Genomic DNA, 21,914 nt, shown 5'->3' on the forward strand with positions numbered 1-21,914 from the left:
TTTTCACCACATTTTTCATGTTGAGTTGGACACATGATGTAATAGTGGCTGCAGAGTGATTTTTTTTGTTTATTTTATTTTGCCTCCCTGTTGCAGAGATGTTAGCAACCAACGTATTTGGCATCTGATGAGTTAACTTTAGATAAGTCAAGTGGGCGTTTTCACTGGGAAGATACTTCTCCAGGTATGAGTCGCTATCTGATAACACCCACTTGGACTGAACAAAAGTCAACTCATTAAGTGTCAAATGCTTTGATTGCTAATATCTCCATAATGGAAAGGCAAAATACAAAATAGAAAGAAAAAATGATTTTTTTTTAGTCTCTGCAGCCACTATTACGTGTGTCCAGCTCAACATGAAAAATATGGTGAAAGGTGCCCCTTAAATATGTTAAATGTTTTTACTAATGTAAGGAAATGTAATACAGTTTTGTTTTAGACTAGGGCTACATGGCAACTTACAGTCCTGCTCAAACCCTCATATATAACAATTGCCATAAATAATTTTGCTATTCAACAAAGTATAAATTGTGCATGACTAAAAGTAATGGTGCATCCCCAGCTTCGAAGAGTAACCATTGTTTTATTTTTGTCCCCCATAAATCAATATCACATGAAGCACACATGAAAATAATAAACTTTGTATTGCATCTTATCAGAGAAATCCACTTTTTATTCTCCTGGACTGATAAATCATTCTCAATATTCTCAATTCTCAATTAAAATCCATCTTCAGCAAACACAGACTTGAGATAGGAGATTGGCAGAGGGTGCTCAAAAAGTTTATGGAGAACTTTAACTTTGGTTTCAGGAGAACTTGCAGCAGAAAGTCTGTGTCTGATTTTAGCTCTTCCTCTCCATAGAATTTCAAAACCACCAACTGCCATCTCCTATCTCAGTAATAGAAATATTCTGTCTTCACTGAATACAGATGTTACATGGGAACTAAGAGTCAAAGATAAGTCCAGGAGAACAAGGAAGCAAATTCCTCTGATAAGATATATTGCAAAGTTGATTATTTTTATGTGCACTATTGATTTATAAAATACTTAATTAAAATGACAGCTGCTCTTTAAGTAAAAATAAACATTTTAGTCAGAATAAGCTATTTTCAAATTGGTATAAAACCGGTGCAAATGTACAGTATTTTCTTAAAAAAGTGACTCTGCCTCACAGTACAATGAATACATATGACAAATATGCAATCACATGTATCACTGCTGAGGAAAACAAATCCAACATTTTAATATTTGAGAAGTCAAATATTTATAAACAGATGCTGTGAAGAAATGACAAAAAAATGCAATGTTTCAGAGGATTCATTTACACTGCTCAAAAAATAAAGGGAACAACACAATGTAACTCCAAGTCAAAAACACTTCTGTAAAATCAACCTGTACAATTATGAAGAAACACTGAGTGTGAATCAATTTCTCCTGCTGTTGTGCAAATGGAACAGACAACAGGAAGAAATGATAGGCAATTAGCAAGGCAACCCTTATAAATAAGTGGTTCTGCAGGGGTGACCACAGACCATTTCTCTGTTCTCATCCTTTTTGGCTGTTTTGGTCACTTTTGTATTTTGACATTGCTCTCACCCCTAGAAGTACAGTAGCATGAGGCAGTGTCTACAACTCACAGAAGTTGCTCAGGTAGTGCAGGTCATCCAAGATGGCACATCAATGGGAGCTGTGGCAAGAAGGGTAACTGTGTCTCTCAGAACAGTGTCCAGAGCATGAAGCAGATACCAGGAGACAGGCCAGTACACCAGGAGATGTGGAGGGGGCCGTAGGAGGGCAACATCCCAGCAGAGTCCTGCAAAATGACCTCCAGCAGGCCACTAACATCCATGTGTCTAATCAAACTGTCAGAAACAGATTCTATGAGGGTGGTATGAGGGCCTGACGTCCACAAGTGGGTGTTGAGCTTACAGCCCAAAACCATGCAGGGCATTTGGCATTTGCCAGAGAACACCAATTTTGCTTTAATTATTGTATTGTTAACGTTGTTACTTATGACTTGCGTTAAACTGTAAAGCGCTGCGGAATATGCTGGCGCTATATAAATAAAGATTATTATTATTATTACTAGTTGGCCGTGCAAAATTTTCGCACATTGGTTGTCGGGGGCGCAGGCAATTTCAGGAAAATCAAGTTCGTCAAATGTAAACGTGTTTAATGAGATGATGAACACAGAGAGGTATGTGTCTCACTAACATATACAGTACAGACCAAAAGTTTAGACTACCTCTTGAAGCTCATCAAAAAGAATGCCAAGAGTGTGCAAAGAAGTCATCAAAGCAAAAGGTGGCTACTTTGAAGAACCTAGAATATTAGACATATTTTCATTTGTTTCACACTTTTTTGTTAAGTATATAATTCCACATGTGTTAATTCATAGTTTTAATGCCTTCAGTGTGAATGTACAATTTTCATAGCATAGTCATGAAAATGCAGAAAAATCTTTAAATGAGAAGGTGTGTCCAATCTTTTGGTCTGTACTGTGTATATATATATATATATATATATATATATATATATACATATATACATATACATATATATATATATATGTCAGTGAGACACATACCTCTCTGTGTTCATCATCTCATTAATACATTTACATTTGACGAGCTTGATTTTCCTGAAATTGCCTGTATATATGTTGTCACGAATATTTGAGCCCATGGATCCATTATATGTCCATTTTGCAAGTCGGCGAGAAAATCTCGCCACACAGATGTCACACGGATGCTTACATGCGAGAGAATTGCATCCTCGCATTGTACTCGGATGACATACGGATCACTGGTCAGGGAACATTTCTGCGATTCTCGTCTGTGTAAAACGGACTGATTTTTTATACGTTGTGTGTGACTCCAGCCTAAAGGAGATCCCCCAACATTAAACATAATGGTATTTTACTTACTATCAGAAGGGGTCTGATTGTTAGGACCTTGCAAAAGAACAGGGACAGCAGCATTTTTTTCCCCTCCACAGCAGCACTGCCATCTATCTGCAGTGTAGGGAAGTGCAACACAGCCCTATGTATGTGAACAGAGCAGCTCCCTGTACAGCAGTGCCACTTTGACAGTAAAAATGATGAAGGAGAATTGACCCCATAACTGAGCGTATTTGCACCACTGTATAATAATTGGGAATATCCCTTAAAAAAAAGAAGTAATATCTGTAGATTATTTTACCTTTTTTTACCCTATGGTTGGATTTTATTTTTCAATTTTTGCAAGGTTGTTTCCACCAAGCTCTTCCATCGGGAAACAATGTACAGTCTGAGTTATGTCAAGGCTGCAGTGTTTTTACTTGGAACCAGAGGTGACTCCAGGCCAATAATCTGCAACCTTAGAAGGAAGATAGACTTTTCAATTACTGTCCAATAATACAGAAAATCTGATGGTTCAGAACCTGTCCGGTCCCTTTTAGGCTGCATTCATTTATATCTTCAGTTTTAAAGCTGAAGTCTAAACAGGTAAAGTTTTACTTTTATTCTTCTTCCACATATGTAGCAAATATTTTATATGTATCTGCCTGAAATCGGCTGGGCAAGGAGTTCCATTATTATTATTATTATTATTATTATTAACAACACTAAGATTGGCAGATTGGACATTGGCACCTTGTGCTCTTCACGGATGAAAGCAGGTTCACACTGACCACATGTGACAGAATCTGGAAGCGCCATGGAGAATGTTCTGCTGCCTGCAACATCCTTCAGCATGACTGGTTTGGCAGTAGGTCAGTAATGGTGTGGGGTGGCATTTTTTTGGAGGGCCACACAGCACTCCATGTGCTTGCCAGAGGTAGCCTGACTGCCATTAGGTACCGAGAGGAGATCCTCAGACCCCTTGTGAGACCATATGCAGGTGCAGTTGGCCCTTGGTTCCTCCTAATGCAGAACAATGCCAGACCTCATGTGGCTGGAGTGTGTCAGTAGTTTCTGCATGATGAAGGCATTGATGCTATGGACTGGCCTGCCCGTTCTCCAGACCTGAATCCAATCAAGCACATCTGGGACATCATGTCTTGTTCCATCCACCAATGTCACATTGCACCACAGACTGTCCAGGAGTTGACTGATGCTTTAATCCAGGTCTGGGAGATCTCTCAGGAGAACAACCGCCGGCTCATCTGGAGCATGCCCAGGCATTGTATGGAGGTTATATAGGCACATGGAGGCCACACACACTACTGAGCATCATTTCCATGTCTTGAGCATCAGCCTTTAATTTAATTTTCCACCCAGACCTCCACAGGATATTCATTTTGATTTACAGTGATCATTTTTTTGTTTTATTGTTCTCAAGGCATTCCACTATATAATGAATAAAGATTTGCAACTGGAATATTTCATGCAGTGATATCTAGGATGTGGTGTTTTAGTGTTCCCTTTATTATTTTGAGCAGTGTATATTATGAAGCAAGATATACTTGTACACAATTATATGAAGACACATAGGACCTGCAACAAAAGGGTAAAGAGGCAAACACCATAGTAGATTGTACACAAATATTCATCACTTACTAGATATCTTTCAGAGGACACACTAACTAAAATCAGATCATCTCCAATACGAACTTTCTCGCCTTCTGATCTTTGCTTGGATGCCGGATGTATTGTCCACCAGCAAGCCTCTCCTACAAGAAAAAGCAAATTATATGTACATGTACTTTTTGGGTGAAAAAATATTTAAAAGTCGATAATCACCATTCCCATCTTTTACCTTGCAGAAGCTCTTATATTACCTGTTGCAGTATCTCGCAGTCCAACATCAAAAGCAAGTTTATCTGTAAAGGATCTGGATGTTGTCAGACATGTCAAGTACTGTGAATTAGAATAAGAACAGATCAAATTATCCATACCTAGCATGGAAATTATAACTAAATAAACATAATAACCAATTAAAAGAAACTACAAAACTGAGGCAAGAACAAAATGGTACGAATAAGCTATTCAGATGAAGCAATGCTCTACAGAACTACATTACATCAAATGCACACCTTTCAGTAGCCATCAGCTGTATTTCAGCAGTCTGTATCTCAAATATTGTAGGTTGCGTGGAAAGTGTTCGGAATCAAACATTTTCCAGTTCAGTCTATTGTCTGGACTATAACACATTAAAGGGAATCTTTCCCAGCTATTTGTTATGCAATCTGAGATGAATAACATCATGTCAGGGCAGAGACACCGATTTCAGAGATGTGTTACTTACTTAACTGGTTGCTGCAGTTTTGATAAAATCCCAGTTTTCTCTGCTACAAATATAGCAGTTCTCTGAGGGCTGAGCTCTGTATAATCCCGCCCACAGCACTGATTGGCACATTTCTCTGTACACTGTGCATAGGCAGAACTCTGCCACTCGGTGTTGGTGGCGTGGTTGGACTACCTGGTAGCAGGCCTAATGGTCCTCCAGCGGTAATCTCCTGCTGCTAAAATAGTGATTTAATAGAAACTACACTAAGCATCCTAGTAAGTGATACATCTTTGGAATCATGGTCTCTGCCTCTACATTACATCATACTGCTCTCAGATTCGGTTGCAAAAACCTAGTGACAGATTCCTATTAGCAATAAATTGTTGACCCAGTCTATAAAATATTCTTGACCGAACAGGAGCAGAAATGCTGAATTTGATATTCATCTCCTTAGGGCTACATTTTTTGTTCAGTGTGTTATCATAATGAGGTAGAAAGTTTGGATGTTATGTGCGGTATGATGAATACTGTTTGGATCACACTTTGGTGGTGCCATTGGAGTTTTAGGGAATATGGAAGAGAAGAGAAGCTCCTCTGGAAAACCTCTCAATAAGACAGAAATGTAAGGAGCCATGTACAGTAAATGCAGCTCCTGCTCTGGCTGATCTATTCTGTCCATGTATTGCATAGGTAGCCATTACTTTCCCCTGTAGCAGCCTATGTAAAGCATATTACTATGAAAAACTGTAATATTTGAGTTATATAAAACATTGAATAAGACCAACGTGTCCCCAGTCAATAATACCATAAGTGAACAACGATTACCACAATAAGCCACAACATTTTGCTACTTACCATACCACTGAATGAATGTCGCAATAAGATTGCATGGCCATAGAGTAATGTTCTATGACCGCCTCCTTGTGATGCCTGTAGTGCAATGGAGAAAAATAATTACTCAACTGACAGAAGATTGCATAACTGGAAGGAGGATACACATCCATAAATGATCATGAAACTCTATATGGATGGTATAATAAGAGAAAGAGAGATGCTTCATATGTATAACATTTGCCAAATATTTGGATTTTGTATAGAAATATCTGGATTTGTAGGTCTGTTTTTCTCGGAATATTATACATATGAAGTAAATTTAAAGTGAAGCTGTCAGCACATTTGTATATATGGAATTATAGCTGGCAGACATTTGTCTCCCATAAAAATGATGCTTTCTTTTTAGTTATCCAATGTGCAAGTTGTGAGAAAGCTATCATAGAAGCTATATGCAAATCAGGCTGGAAATACCCTGAGTGCATGTCAATACATTTGGATTACAGTTTCCAAGTGCACTGACACCCCCCAATGCACTTCCTGACTGATTTGCATATGGCTTCTACATTAGATTTCTCACAGCTGCCTCCCTGGATCTCTGCAAAGAAGGCGTTATTTTTCTTAGTGATAAGCACCTATATGGCCAAACCATTATTTCCATATGTAAAAATATGCTGACAGGGTCCCTTTAACCAAAAAATAAGGTCTTGTTTTACTAGTACAATACAGAACACACTGACAGCCAGTAAGACATGCGGCAGTCTTGGGACAAACAGGCTACATATCAAGATATGGCAATCAAGAGGAACAAAGAAAACATAGAACACGGAGCAATATTTAAAGTGAATTTCTTCATATTTGTAAACAATTCAATTTGCGTTTCTAGCTATGACTGGTTTCATTGTCATCAGGATCTGATCAGCTTGATATGTAGCCATGAAGGACGCATTCTGGGTCAGTCACGGGCTCCGTTCTGTTCTAGTTTCTCTTACCTTCCTTGTAAACTTCTTGGGAGCATTTAAGAAAAATATAAGTGAATAAAGAAGCAAATACAGAGAGAGTACCATTTACTAAAAGATTTCTTTATTTAAGGGTTTCCCCTTCTGTGTCATCAGAACACTACCAGAAAATGACAACTAAACAGAGCTCAACATGGTCTTGCGTAACATCAAAAGAAGCCTGTCAAATTGTATATGGAGTACAATCAGTAAGCAGCAAGTTACAGGGCAGGTGGAGAACAACAAGTAGATATATAGATTTGTGGGGAAAAAATATGGCATAACTTGCATCTTGTTCATTTTAATTCCCTGTCTTTCTATGCTTAGGAGTCCAGGGAGGCGTTCTTACTTGTTGAGTGACAGCTACATCTGTACACAGTGTCATCCACAGAGGGCTACACTTCACTAAGTCCAGACTAACCACTGGAACCTAAGCATAGAAATCCAGGGAATAAAATTGAATACATCTTCTAACACAAATATATTAATCTGCTCAGCTTCTCCTGCCCTATAACATAACATCTGCAGATCAACACGTCAACTTCTCTTTAACAAAACAAGAAGGTTCTTGTTACCTTTTCATGATGCTACCACATTGTCCTAAACAGATACAAAACAGTATAGAGTACTAATATTCAGCTATGACGGCACAGGAAATTATTTTTAGCTGTATTTTTCTGTTATACAGCCAATGTATGATATTGGCTGGGGGTAAACACCGATTTTCACAGTTGCTACATCAAAACATAATGCAGGTGAATAAGGTCGCATTGCAATCCCTATGGAACCGCAACAAACATGATTTCTGAGACTTGCTTGGCACGGTCACAGTACCCTAGGAGTCGCGGAGTGTCCCCATTCATTTGCATTATGCGGAGATGTAACAATGGCACATAGCGATCTTTAGCCGCGTAACTAGTAACACAGCCAAAGTTGCCGAATAACCCCAACCTGATGGTTACTTGTAAATAGGGGCTTTCTTTATAAATAAAACAAGGATTTGCAAGTCAAAAATGTCACAATATTTTAAATAGAATAGTTGTGCCATAAAGAGCAAACAATTGGGTCAGATCTAATATAGCTATTATTAAACTATCACAAATTATTGATGGAAAGCATATATTGAAAGGAAGCGGAGCAAGAGAAGTAATCACTGTCATGATCAAGACAACCACTAAAGTGAAACCCACACAGACACTGTAACATTGCTGTCCTGCCGTCATACAGCAAACCGCATTATAAAATATTATAATCAATACATTCTGAGAGGTATTAGGGAGAACACATATTACTCATAATATATGCAATATAGGGAAATGTCCATCTTTAATACCATTTTCTGTGTTAACTAATTTCACAATATATTTTCATGACAATCAGAACTTTGTTTTTCTGATAAAGCTCAAATGCCCTATATACGTTTTGGGCTGCTTGCAGTCACCATGAGAGAGAAGAAAAGCAACTTGGTGCATGGTTTGTCATTGAGTTTATTACAGAATCAGTATATTGCCAGCTCCTTTGCCTTAGGGTACCGTCACACAGTGCCATTTTCATCGCTACAACGGCACGTTGCAGCGTCGTATAATTATCGCTCCAGCGTCGTAGACTGCAGTCACACGTTGCAATACACGGCGCTGGAGCGATAATTTCATGACGTATTTGCGATGTAGAAGCCGTTGGTTACTGTGCGCACATCGTATACAACCTGTGTCACACGATGCAATCATGCCGCCACAGCGGGACACTAGACGAGGAAAGAAAGTTTCAAATGATCTGCTACGACGTACGATTCTCAGCGGGGATCCGGATCGCAGTAGCGTGTCAGACACAGCGATATCGTAACGATATCGCTAGAAAGTCACGAATCGTGCCGTCGTAGCGATGAAAATGGCACTGTGTGACGGTACCCTTATACTGATTGCTACAAGCAACCGGAGGTTTACCTTTTGTTTGTCTTAATAAAGCGATTTGGAGCCTCGTGTAGGAAATTGGAGCTCCGATTGCTATAAAAATCTGATGATAAAAATTGGACACCCTCATTAAATGGAACCTGAGAAGTAATTCATGCTGCCCTAACCAAAGTGCCAGCTCCCTCACTGCAAACATGTACAGGTGCATCTCACAAAATTAGAATATCATCAAAAAGTTAATTTATTTCAGTTCTTCAATACAAAAAGTGAAACTCATATATTAGGTAGAGTCATTACAAACAGAGTGATCTGTTTCAAGTGTTTATTTCTGTTAATGTTGATGATTATGGCTTACAGCCAATGAAAACCCCAAAGTCATTATCTCAGTAAATTAGAATACTTTATAACACCAGCTTGAAAAATTATTTAAAAATCTGAAATTTTGGCCTACTGAAATATATGCTCAGTAAATGCACTCAATACTTGGTTGGGGCTCCTTTTGCATCAATTACTGCATCAATGCGGCGTGGCATGGAGGCGATCAGCATGTGGCACTGCTGAGGTGTTATGGAAGCCCAGTTTGCTTTGATAACAGCCTTCAGCTTGTCTGCATTGTTGGGTCTGGTGTCTCTCATCTTTCTCTTGACAATACCAATGGGCTTAAGGTCAGGCGAGTTTTTCGGCCAATCAAGCACAGTGATACTGTTGTTTTTAAACCAGGTATTGGTACTTTTGGTAGTGAGGACAGGTGCCAAGTCCTGCTGGAGAATGAATTTTCCATCTCCAAAAAGCTTGTTGGCAGAGGGAAGTATAAAGTGCTCTAAAATTTCCTGGTAGATGGATGCGCTGACTTTGGTCTTGATAAAACACAGTGGACCTACACCAGCAGATGACATGGCTCCCCAAACCATCATTGATTGTGGAGACTTCACTCTGTTTGTAATGACTCTATATAATATATGAGTTTCACTTTTCATTTTGAAGAACTGAAATACATTAACTTTCTGATGATATTCTAATTCTGTGAGATGCACCTGCATTTCAACCTCTGTTTATGTCCATTGTGTCAATAAAGTCTATATACTGTATAGCTAGTCATAGGCAGTTGGCTTCTCTCTGTCTTACTCCACTATTTTCTGACAGATGTATATATACAGTACAGACCAAAAGTTTGGACACACCTTATCATTTAAAGATTTTTCTGCATTTTCATGACTATGAAAATTGTACATTCACACTGAAGGCATCAAATCTATGAATTAACACATGTGGAATTATATACTTAACAAAAAAGTGTGAAACAACTTAAATTCTATCTTATATTCTAGGTTCTTCAAAGTAGCCACCTTTTGCTTTGATGACTGCTTTGCACACTCTTGGCATTTTCTTGATGAGCTTCAAGAGGTAGTCACCGGAAATGGTTTTCACTTCACAGGTGTGCCCTCTCAGGTTTAATAAGTGGGATTTCTTTCCTTATAAATGGAGTTGGGACCATCATTTGTGTTGTGCAGAAGTCTGGTGGATACACAGCTGATAGTCCTACTGAATAGACTGTTAGAATTTGTATTATGGCAAGAAAAAAAGCAGCTAAGTAAAGAAAAATGAGTGGCCATCATTACTTTAAGAAATGAAGGTCAGTCAGTCTGAAAAATTGTGAAAACTTTGAAAGTGTCCCCAAGTGTAGTGGTAAAAACCATCAAGCGCTACAAAGAAACTGACTCACATGAGGACCGCCCTAGGAAAGGAAGACCAAGAGTCACCTCTGCTTTTGAGGATAAGTTTATCTGAGTCACCAGCCTCAGAAATCGCAGGTTAACAGCAGCTCAGATTAGAGACCAGGTCAATGCCACACAGAATTCTAGCAGCAGACACATCTCTACAACAACTGTTAAGAGGAGACTTTGTGCAGCAGGCCTTCATGGTAAAATAGCTGCTAGGAAACCATTGCTAAGGACAGGCAACAAGCAGAAGAGACTTGTTTGGGCTAAAGAATACAAGGAATGGACATTAGACCAGTGGAAATCTGTGCTTTGGTCTGATGAGTCCAAATTTGAGATCTTTGGTTCCAACCACCGTGTCTTTGTGCGATGCAGAAAAGGTGAACGGATGGACTCTACATGCCTGGTTCCCACTGTGAAGCATGGAGGAGGAGGTGTGATGGTGTGGGGGTGCTTTGCTGGTGACACTGTTACATAGTTACATAGTTACATAGTTATTAAGGTTGAAGGAAGACTTTAAGTCCATCTAGTTCAACCCATAGCCTAACCTAACATGCCCTAACATGTTGATCCAGAGGAAGGCAAAAAAAAACCATGTGGCAAAGAGTAAGCTCCACATTGGGGAAAAAAATTCCTTCCCGACTCCACATACGGCAGTCAGACTAGTTCCCTGGATCAACGCCCTATCAAGGAATCTAGTGTATATACCCTGTAACATTATACTTTTCAAGAAAGGCATCCAGTCCCCTCTTAAATTTAAGTAATGAATCACTCATTACTACATCATACGGCAGAGAGTTCCATAGTCTCACTGCTCTTACAGTAAAGAATCCGTGTCTGTTATTATGCTTAAACCTTCTTTCCTCCAGACGTAGAGGATGCCCCCTTGTCCCTGTCTCAGGTCTATGATTAAAAAGATCATCAGAAAGGTCTTTGTACTGTCCCCTCATATATTTATACATTAAAATAAGATCACCCCTTAGTCTTCATTTTTCCAAACTAAATAACCCCAAGTGTAATAACCTATCTTGGTATTGCAGACCCCCCAGTCCTCTAATAACCTTGGACGCTCTTCTCTGCACCCGCTCTAGTTCAGCTATGTCTTTCTTATACACCGGAGACCAGAACTGTGCACAGTATTCTAAGTGTGGTCGAACTAGTGACTTGTATAGAGGTAAAATTATGTTCTCCTCATGAGCATCTATGCCTCTTTTAATGCATCCCATTATTTTATTTGCCTTTGTAGCAGCTGCCTGACACTGGCCACTGAATATGAGTTTGTCATCCACCCATACACCCAGGTCATTTTCATTGACGGTTTTGCCCAGAGTTTTAGAATTAAGCACATAGTTATACATCTTATTATGACATGCATGACCTTACATTTATCCCCATTAAAGCTCATTTGCCATTTATCAGCCCAAGCTTCTAGTTTACATAAATCATCCTGTAATATAAAATTGTCCTCCCCTGTATTGATTACCCTGCAGAGTTTAGTGTCATCTGCAAATATTGAAATTCTACTCTGAATGCCCCCTACAAGGTCATTAATAAATATGTTAAAAAGAAGAGGGGCCAATACTGACTTCTGTGGTACCCCACTGCTAACCGCGACCCAGTCCGAGTGTGCTCCATTAATAACCACCCTTTGTTTCCTATCCCTGAGCCAGCTCTCAACCCACTTACACATATTTTCCCCTATCCCCATTATTCTCATTTTATGTATCAACCTTTTGTGTGGCACCATATCAAAAGCTTTTGAAAAGTCCATGTACACTACATCTACTGGGTTCCCTTGGTCCAGTCCAGAACTTACCTCTTGATAGAAGCTGATCAAATTAGTCTGACATGAACGGTCCCTAGTAAACCCTTGCTGATACTGGGTCATGAGGTTATTCCTCTTCAGATACTCCAGTATAGCATCCCTTAGAATGTCCTCCAGGATTTTACCCACAGTAGAGGTTAAGCTTACTGGCCTATAATTTCCGAGTTCAGCTTTTGTCCCCTTTTTGAATATTGGCACCACATTTGCTATATGCCAGTCTTGTGGTACAGACCCTGTTATTATGGACTCTTTAAAGATTAAAAATAATGGTCTATCAATGACTGTACTTAATTCCTGCAGTACTCGGGGGTGTATCCCATCCGGGCCCGGAGATTTGTCAATTTTAGTGATTTTTAGACGCCGCCGTACTTTCTGTTGGGTTAAGCAGGTGACACTTAATGGGGAATTTTTGTTATCACTGATCATATTGTCTGCCATGGGATTTTCTTGTGTAAATACTGATGAAGAAAAGTCATTTAGCATATTGGCTTTTTCCTCATCCTCATCCACCATTTCACCCAGACTATTTTTAAGGGGGCCAACACTTTCATTTTTTAGTTTCTTACTATTTATGTAGTTAAAGAATATTTTGGGATTATTTTTACTCTCTCTGGCAATGAGTCTCTCTGTCTCAATTTTTGCTGCCTTGATTTGCTTTTTACAGAATTTATTTAATTTTCTGTATTTATTTAATGCCTCATCACTACCTACTTCCTTTAATTCTCTAAATGCTTTCTTTTTGTCACTTATTGCGCCCCTTACAGCTCTATTTAGCCATATTGGTTTCCTCCTATTTCTAGTATGTTTATTCCCATACGGTATATACTGTGCACAGGTCCTATCCAGGATGCTAATAAACGTCTCCCATTTTCTTTGTGTATTTTTATGTCTCAGGATATCGTCCCAGTTAATTGCACCAAGATCCTCTCTCATCCGTTGGAAATTTGCCCTCCTGAAGTTTAGTGTCCTTGTAACCCCTCTACTACACATCTTATTAAAGGATACACGAAAACTTATTATTTTGTGATCACTATTCCCCAAGTGACCCCCAATCCTTATATTTGATATGCGCTCTGGCCTGTTGGTTAATATTAGGTCTAGCAGTGCCCCCCTCCTTGTTGGGTCCTGAACCAGTTGTGAAAGGTAATTGTCTCTCATAGTTGTCAAAAACCGATTACCTTTGCTGGAACTGCAGGTTTCTGTTCCCCAATCTATTTCAGGGTAGTTGAAGTCCCCCATAATAATGACTTCTCCTTGAGTCGCAGCTTCATCTATTTGCTTTACGAGGATATTCTCCATTGCTTCCATTATTTTTGGAGATTTATAACAAACCCCTATCAGTAATTTATTATTTTTTCCCCCTCCCCTTATCTCCACCCACAGGGACTCTACATTTTCATTAAATTCACCTATATTATCACGCTGGATGGGTTTTAAGGACGATTTTACATACAGACACACCCCTCCCCCTCGCTTATCTGTACGGTCATTTCTGAAAAGGCTATAGCCCTGCAAGTTAACAGCCCAGTCATGGCTCTCATCTAGCCATGTTTCAGATATCCCCACCATGTCATAATTATGCTCCAACAACATTAATTATAATTCGTCCATTTTGTTGGTGAGACTTCTGGCATTAGTATACATGCACTTGATGTTCCTCTATTCTTTCTTAAATTATTCTAACCCCACCCCCCATGCCACCGCCACCCCCAACTTCCTTATTTGTGCCCAGGTCTCTATCTGCCCTATCTTCCCCTCCTATAAATTGAATACCCTCCCCCCAATCCCTAGTTTAAACACTCCTCCAACCTTCTAGCCATTTTCTCCCCCAGCACAGCTGCACCTTCCCCATTGAGGTGCAGCCCGTCCCTAGCGTTGAGCCTGTAGCCCACTGAGAAGTCGGCCCAGTTCTGCAGGAACCCAAACCCCTCCTTCCTACACCAATTCTTGAGCCACTTATTAACCTCCCTAATCTCCCGTTGCCTCTCTGGCGTGGCACGTGGTACAGGCAGTATTTCGGAAAATACCACGTTGGAGGTGCTTGCTTTCAGCTTGCAGCTGTTGGGGATTTATTCAAAATTGAAGGCATACTGAACCAGCATGGCTACCACAGCATCTTGCAGCGGCATGCTATTTAATCCAGTTTGCGTTTAGTTGGACCATCATTTATTTTTCAACAGGACAATGACCCCCAAACACACCTCCAGGCTGTGTAAGGGATATTTGACCAAGAAGGAGAGTGATGGGGTGCTACACCAGATGACCTGGCCTCCACAGTCACCAGACCTGAACCCAATCGAGATGGTTTGGGGTGAGCTGGACCGCAGAGTGAAGACAAAAGGACCAACAAGTGCTAAGCATCTCTGGGAACTCCTTCAAGATTGCTGGAAGTCCATTCCCGGTGACTACCTCTTGAATTTCATCAAGAGAATGCCAAGAGTGTGCAAAGCAATCATCAAAGCAAAATGTGGCTACTTTGAAGAACCTAGAATATAAGACATAATTTCAGTTGTTTCACACTTTCTTGTTAATTTTTTGTTATATAATTCCACATGTGTTAATTCATAGTTTTGATGCCTTCAGTGTGAATGTACAATTCTCATAGTCATGAAAATACAGAAAAACCTTTAAATGAGAAGGTGTGTCCAAACTTCTGGTCTGTACTGTGTATATATATATATATATATATATATATATATATATATATATATATATATATATATATATATATATATATATACACGTACACACATATATCTGTGAGAATAGATGAGCAGGGCAGAGAGAATCTGCATATTCCCCAGCAGGGTATTCAAAGAGTGTATCCTATGAAACTCACACAGCTGAAATAATGCAGCAATTGTCTAATTAATGTAGCTCGTTGTTCAGGCAACATGAATCTCCTGTCAGATTCCTTTTAGGAGAAAACAGTGACCTGGAAGACAAGTCAGAGAGGCCAGTCATTGCTGTTTCTCCAGTCAGGTTATGCTTGATTGACAGGTTACTATCTACATGTACTGTATATAGGGAGAGACATATCAGTCTAGCTGAGCAGAGAGTGGATAACTCGTCAGGGACTGGCCTTTTTGACTGGTCTTCCAGGTCACCCTGTCCCCGGATTCAACTATGTTTTCTCTTAAAGTGGTTGTCCCACACACAAATTACACTTTAATCAATAGATCTTGGAATAAAAATAAGTTCCACAATTGGATGTGTTAAAAAAAATGTTCCTATGCTGAGATAATCTTATAAATGTGCCCCTGCTATGTACTGTGTAATGGCTGTGTCTGACCGTGCAGGAACATGGTCAGCACATACTGTACCAAATCTCCTGGGTAGGTGAGGAAGCAAAAGAGAGTATATAGACAGGACAGAATGGGGTCACTGCTGCTGATTTCTGTAAGGAAAAACATTTCCCTATCTGTTTAAAAACTTGTTTTACCTCCTAGAAAGGATCAGCTGCGATCCCATGTTGTCCTGTTTATATATGCTCTTGCTTCCTCCCTTACCCAGGCGATGAAGTATATATGACGGTGTTGATGCACGGTCAGACACAGCCATTTCACAGGGGTATATTTATAAGATTATCTCGGGACAGGAAAATTTTTTAACACATCTAATTTTGGAACTTATTAACTTACAGTAGGTATGGAAAGTATTCAGACCCCTTTAAATTTGTCACTCTTTGTTTCTTTGCAGCCATTTGGTAAATTCCAAAAAGTTAATTTTTTCACATTAATGTACACTCCGCACCTCATCTTGACTGAAAAAAATGGAAATGTAGAAATTTTTGCAAATTTAATTAAAAAAAACCCCTGAAATATCACATGGTCATAAGTATTCAGACCCTGTTAGGTGTTGAGTTCCCGCCGCTGCACAGGGGGAATCTCGAACCACTTCCGCTGCAGTCTCCCATTCTTCTCCAGCCGCAGTGGAGCCTGCTCAGCAGAGACGTCTGTCCCAGCATCTGGCTCAGGCTGATAATGTGAACTTGGTTACTGCAGCTCTTCCAGGCTCAGCCATTGTAACCAGCACTGATCAGCGGCGAGCAGACGCTCCTGAAACTAAGTCCTGCTTTTCCTCTACTGAGCATGCCCAAGGGACGACCTCTCATTGGAGGTCGGGGGTCACATGCTCAGGTCCTGTAGCAGCTCCTATTGGACCATTAGGAAGGTCCCGGAGAGCTTCCCCTATAAAAGGTTTGCATGGCCATGCGCTAGTATAAATCAATAATTGTGTGTGTGTGGATGTATGCCTGTTCTGGTGAAAGCTCAGAATCATTCCCATCCCTAGAGTTGACGAATGTTCGTGAATGATGGAGCTGTTTAGCACCAGATAGTGCCATCCAGCACCAGGCACAATCTATACTGCGTCTAACCAGCAGTGACCGCCAGTGCGGTGCTGTACGCACTTTGTGCGGCTATCTCCAGTTTCTCAGTGTAGGGTGGGAACTCCTGCTTGATCCCAGCATCTTACTCAGGGTGTCCTCAGGCGCAGGGTCAAAAGCCACCAAGGGTCAGAGCGGGATCAATCACCAGCATAGTGGGGGTGAATTGCAGGGAGCCCACTAGTATCCATTTGCTGCACCCTGTGACTAACAGGGCACAGCGTTACCTTTATTCCCTGTGACTCTGTGAAGCAACAGAGTTCGCTCTTATACAGACCGGGTGATGGAACCCGTATCTATTCTGGTGAAGTACTGCCATATAGTGCCGCCATTAACTAGCAGCAGGTACCACTGCTGCACGGTGGACCCCGGGCTGTGAACGCACCTTTACTATCATTATATTTACTGTGTGTTCCGATAGCCCTAACAGACCCTTTGCTCAGACACTCATTTAACCCCTTCCCGACATTTGACGTACTATCCCGTCGAGGTGGGGTGGGCCCGTATGACCGCCGACGGGATAGTACGTCATCACCGATCAGCGGCGCTCACGGGGGGAGCGCGGCCGATCGCGGCCGGGTGTCAGCTGCATATCGCAGCTGACATCCGGCACTATGTGCCAGGAGCGGTCACGGACCGCCCCCGGCACATTAACCCCCGGCACACCGCGATCAAACATGATCGCAGTGTACCGGCGGTATAGGGAAGCATCGCGCAGGGAGGGGGCTCCCTGCGGGCTTCCCTGAGACCCCCGGAGCAACGCGATGTGATCGCGTTGCTGCGAGGGTCTCCTACCTCCTTCCTGGCTGCAGGTCCCGGATCCAAGATGGCCGCGGCATCCGGGTCCTGCAGGGAAGGAGGTGGCTTACCGAGTGTCTGCTCAGAGCAGACACTTGGTAAGCCTGCAGCCCTGCACAGCAGATCGTCGATCTGGCAGAGTGCTGTGCACACTGCCAGATCAATGATCTGTGATGTCCCCCCCTGGGACAAAGTAAAAAAGTTAAAAAAAAATTTTTCCACATGTGTAAAAAAAAAAAAAAAAAAAATCCTAAATAAATAATAATAAAAAAAAATATATTATTCCCATAAATACATTTCTTTATCTAAATAAAAAAAACAAAACAATAAAAGTACACATATTTAGTATCGCCGCGTCCGTAACGACCCAACCTATAAAACTGCCCCACTAGTTAACCCCTTCAGTAAACACCGTAAGAAAAAAAAAAAAAAAACGAGGCAAAAAACAACGCTTTATTACCATACCGCCGAACAAAAAGTGGAATAACACGCGATCAAAAAGACTGATATAAATATCCATGGTACCGCTGAAAACGTCATCTTGTCCCGCAAAAAACAAGCCGCCATACAACATTATCAGCAAAAAAATAAAAAAGTTATAGTCCTGAGAATAAAGCGATACGAAAATAATTATTTTTTCTATATTTTAGTTTTTATCGTATAAAAGCGCCAAAACATAAAAAAATGATATAAATGAGATATCGCTGTAATCGTACTGACCCGAAGAATAAAACTGCTTTATCAATTTTACCAAACGCGGAACGGTATAAACGCCTCCCCCAAAAGAAATTCATGAATAGCTGGTTTTTGGTCATTCTGCCTCACAAAAATCGGAATAAAAAGCGATCAAAAACGGTCACGTGTCCGAAAATGTTACCAATAAAAACGTCAACTCGTCCCGCAAAAAACAAGACCTCACATGACTCTGTGGAGCAAAATGTGGAAAAATTATAGGTCTCAAAATGTGGAGACGCAAAAACTTTTTTGCTATAAAAAGCGTCGCTGGTTTCACACTTGCGTTTTTGTCTGCAGCGTTTTTTGCACAAAAAACGCATGCATTTTTTCCCTATATTTAACATTGAAAACGCATGCGGTTTTTTTGTACGCGTTTGGTCGCGTTTTCAAACGCATGCGTTTTTTTTCTGCATGCGTTCATTTTCAGAAATACAACCTGCAGTATTTTCTTGCGTTTTTAAGCACATGCGTTTGTTTGCGTTAAAAACGCATGCATTTAAACACACTGAAAAGCCACCCACCACCATCAAGGTGATAAAGGGATCCAAACCCTAACCCTAACTCTACCCCTAACCTCACCCCTAACCGTTTAATGAACATTTTCTGACAGTCATAGTGCCACGTATTTCAGTGCCACGTATTTCAGTGCCACGTATTTCAGTGCCACGTGTTTCAGTGCCACGTATTTCAGTGCCACGTATCACATATTTCAGTGCCACGTATCACGTATTTCAGTGCCACGTATCACGTATTTCAGTGCCACATATTTTAGTACCACGTATTTCAGTGCCACGTATTTCAGTGCCACGTATTTCAGTGCCACGTATTTCAGTGCCACGTATTTCAGTGCCACGTATTTCAGTGCCACGTATTTCAGTGCCACGTATCACGTATTTCAGTGCCACGTGTTTCAGTGCCACGTATTTAAGTGCCACGTATCACGTATTTCAGTGCCACGTATTTCAGTGCCACGTATTTCAGTGCCACGTATTTCAGTGCCACGTGCCACGTATTTCAGTGCCACGTATTTCAGTGCCACGTATTTCAGTGCCACGTATTTCAGTGCCACGTATTTCAGTGCCACGTATCAGTGCCACGTATCAGTGCCACGTATCACATATTTCAGTGCCACGTATTTCAGTGCCACGTATTTCAGTGCCACGTATTTCAGTGCCACGTATTTCAGTGCCACGTATTTCAGTGCCACGTATTTCAGTGCCACGTATTTCAGTGCCACGTATCACGTATTTCAGTGCCACGTGTTTCAGTGCCACGTATTTAAGTGCCACGTATCACGTATTTCAGTGCCACGTATTTCAGTGCCACGTATTTCAGTGCCACGTATTTCAGTGCCACGTATTTCAGTGCCACGTATTTCAGTGCCACGTATTTCAGTCACGTTTAGGGTTAGGGTTAGGGGTAGGGTTAGGGTTAGGGTTAGGGCTAGGGTTGGAGGTAAAGTTAGGGTTGGGGCTAAAGTTAGGGTTGGGGCTAAAGTTAGGGTTAGGGTTTGGATTACATTTACGTTTGGATTAGGGTTGGGATTAGAATTATGGGTGTGTCAGGGCTAGGGGTGTGGTTAGGGTTACCGTTGGGATTAGGGTTAGGGGTGTGTTTGGGTTAGGGTTTCAGGTAGAATTGGGGAGTTTCCACTGTCCAGGCACATCAGGGGCTCTACAAGCGCGACATGGCGTCCAATCTCAATTCCAGCCAATTCTGTGTTGAAAAAGTAAAACAGTGCTCCTTCCCTTCCGAGCTCTCCCGTGCGCCCAAAAAGGGGTTTACCCCAACATATGTGTTATCAGCGTACTCGGGACAAATTGAACAACAACTTCTGGGGTCCAAGTTCTCTTGTTATCCTTAGGAAAATAAAAATTTGGGGGGCTAAAAATCATTTTTGTGGGAAAAAAAAGATGTTTTATTTTCACGGCTCTGCGTTATAAACTGTAGTGAAACACTTGGGGGTTCAAAGTTCTCACAACACATCTAGATAAGTTCCTTGGGAGGTCTAGTTTCCAATATGGGGTCACTTGTGGGGGGTTTGTACTGTTTGGGTACATCAGGGGCTCTGCAAATGCAACGTGACGCCTGCAGACCAATCCATTTAAGGCTGCATTCCAAATGGCGCTCCTTCCCTTCCGAGCTCTGTCATGCACCCAAACAGTGGTTCCCCCCCACATATGGGGTATCAGCGTACTCAGGACAAATTGGACAACAACTTTTGGGGTCTAATTTATCCTGTTACCCTTGTGAAAATACAAAACTGGGGGCTAAAAAATCATTTTTGTGAAAAAAAAAAAGAATTTTTATTTTCACGGCTTTGCGCTATAAACTTTAGTGAAACACTTGGGGGTTCAAAGTTCTCAAAACACATCTAGATAAGTTCTTTGGGAGGTCTAGTTTCCAATATGGGGTCACTTGTGGGGGGTTTGTACTGTTTGGGTACATCAGGGGCTCTGCAAATGCAACGTGACGGCTGCTGACCAATCCATTTAAGTCTGCATTCCAAATGGCGCTCCTTCCCTTCCGAGCTCTGTCATGCGCCCAAACAGTGGTTCCCCCCCACATATGGGGTATCAGCGTACTCAGGACAAATTGGAAAACAAATTTTGGGGTCCAATTTATTCTGTTACCCTTGTAAAAATACAAAGCTGGGTGCTAAAAAATCATTTTTGAGAAAAAAAATAAAAATTATTTTCACGGCTCTGCGTTATAATCTGTAGTGAAACACTTGGGGGTTCAAAGCTCTCAAAACACATCTAGATAAGTTCCTTAGGGGGTCTACTTTCCAAAATGGTGTCACTTGTAGGGAGTTTCAATGTTTAGGCACATCAGGGGCTCTCCAAACGCAACATGGCGTCCCATCTCAATTCCAGTCAATTTTGCATTGAAAAGTCAAATGGCGCTCCTTCCCTTCCAAGCTCTGCCATGCGCCCAAACAATGGTTTACACCCACATATGGGGTATCAGCGTACTCAGGACAAATTGCACAACATTTTTTGGGGTCCAATTTCTTCTCTTACCCTTGGGAAAATAAAAAATTGGGGGCGAAAAGATCATTTTTGTGAAAAAATATGATTTTTTATTTTTACGGCTCTGCATTATAAACTTCTGTGAAGCACTTGGTGGGTCAAAGTGCTCACCACACATCAAGATAAGTTCCTTAGGGGGTCTACTTTCCAAAATGGTGTCACTTGTAGGGGGTTTCAGTGTTTAGGCACATCAGGGGCTCTCCAAACGCAACATGGCGTCCCATCTCAATTCCAGTCAATTTTGCATTGAAAAGTCAAATGGCGCTCCTTCCCTTCCAAGCTCTGCCATGCGCCCAAACAATGGTTTACACCCACATATGGGGTATCAGCGTACTCAGGACAAATTGCACAACATTTTTTGGGGTCCAATTTCTTCTCTTACCCTTGGGAAAATAAAAAATTGGGGGCAAAAAGATCATTTTTGTGAAAAAATATGATTTTTTATTTTTACGGCTCTGCATTATAAACTTC

At 41.0% G+C, this 21,914-nt stretch overlaps 1 protein-coding gene across 11 annotated transcripts in view; it reads right to left on the reverse strand.

Annotated features, from left to right (window-relative positions):
• RYR3 (ryanodine receptor 3) overlaps nucleotides 1-21,914 on the reverse strand; it is a 978,540-nt gene that overhangs the window by 583,230 nt on the left and 373,396 nt on the right. For 7 of the 11 annotated variants that reach the window (XM_077263475.1, XM_077263484.1, XM_077263450.1 and 4 more), the window contains 4 exons: nucleotides 7,033-7,047; nucleotides 6,065-6,139; nucleotides 4,761-4,839; nucleotides 4,540-4,652 (listed from right to left, as the gene is read on the reverse strand). In XM_077263475.1, coding sequence (XP_077119590.1) covers nucleotides 4,540-4,652; nucleotides 4,761-4,839; nucleotides 6,065-6,139; nucleotides 7,033-7,047 — 282 coding nt within the window. The remainder of the gene's footprint in view (nucleotides 1-4,539; nucleotides 4,653-4,760; nucleotides 4,840-6,064; nucleotides 6,140-7,032; nucleotides 7,048-21,914) is intronic. The other 4 variants (XM_077263521.1, XM_077263512.1, XM_077263503.1 and 1 more) reach the window with 1 other exon arrangement.

This window comes from Ranitomeya variabilis, chromosome 1, assembly GCF_051348905.1.
Source record: "Ranitomeya variabilis isolate aRanVar5 chromosome 1, aRanVar5.hap1, whole genome shotgun sequence".
Lineage (NCBI taxonomy): Eukaryota > Metazoa > Chordata > Amphibia > Anura > Dendrobatidae > Ranitomeya > Ranitomeya variabilis.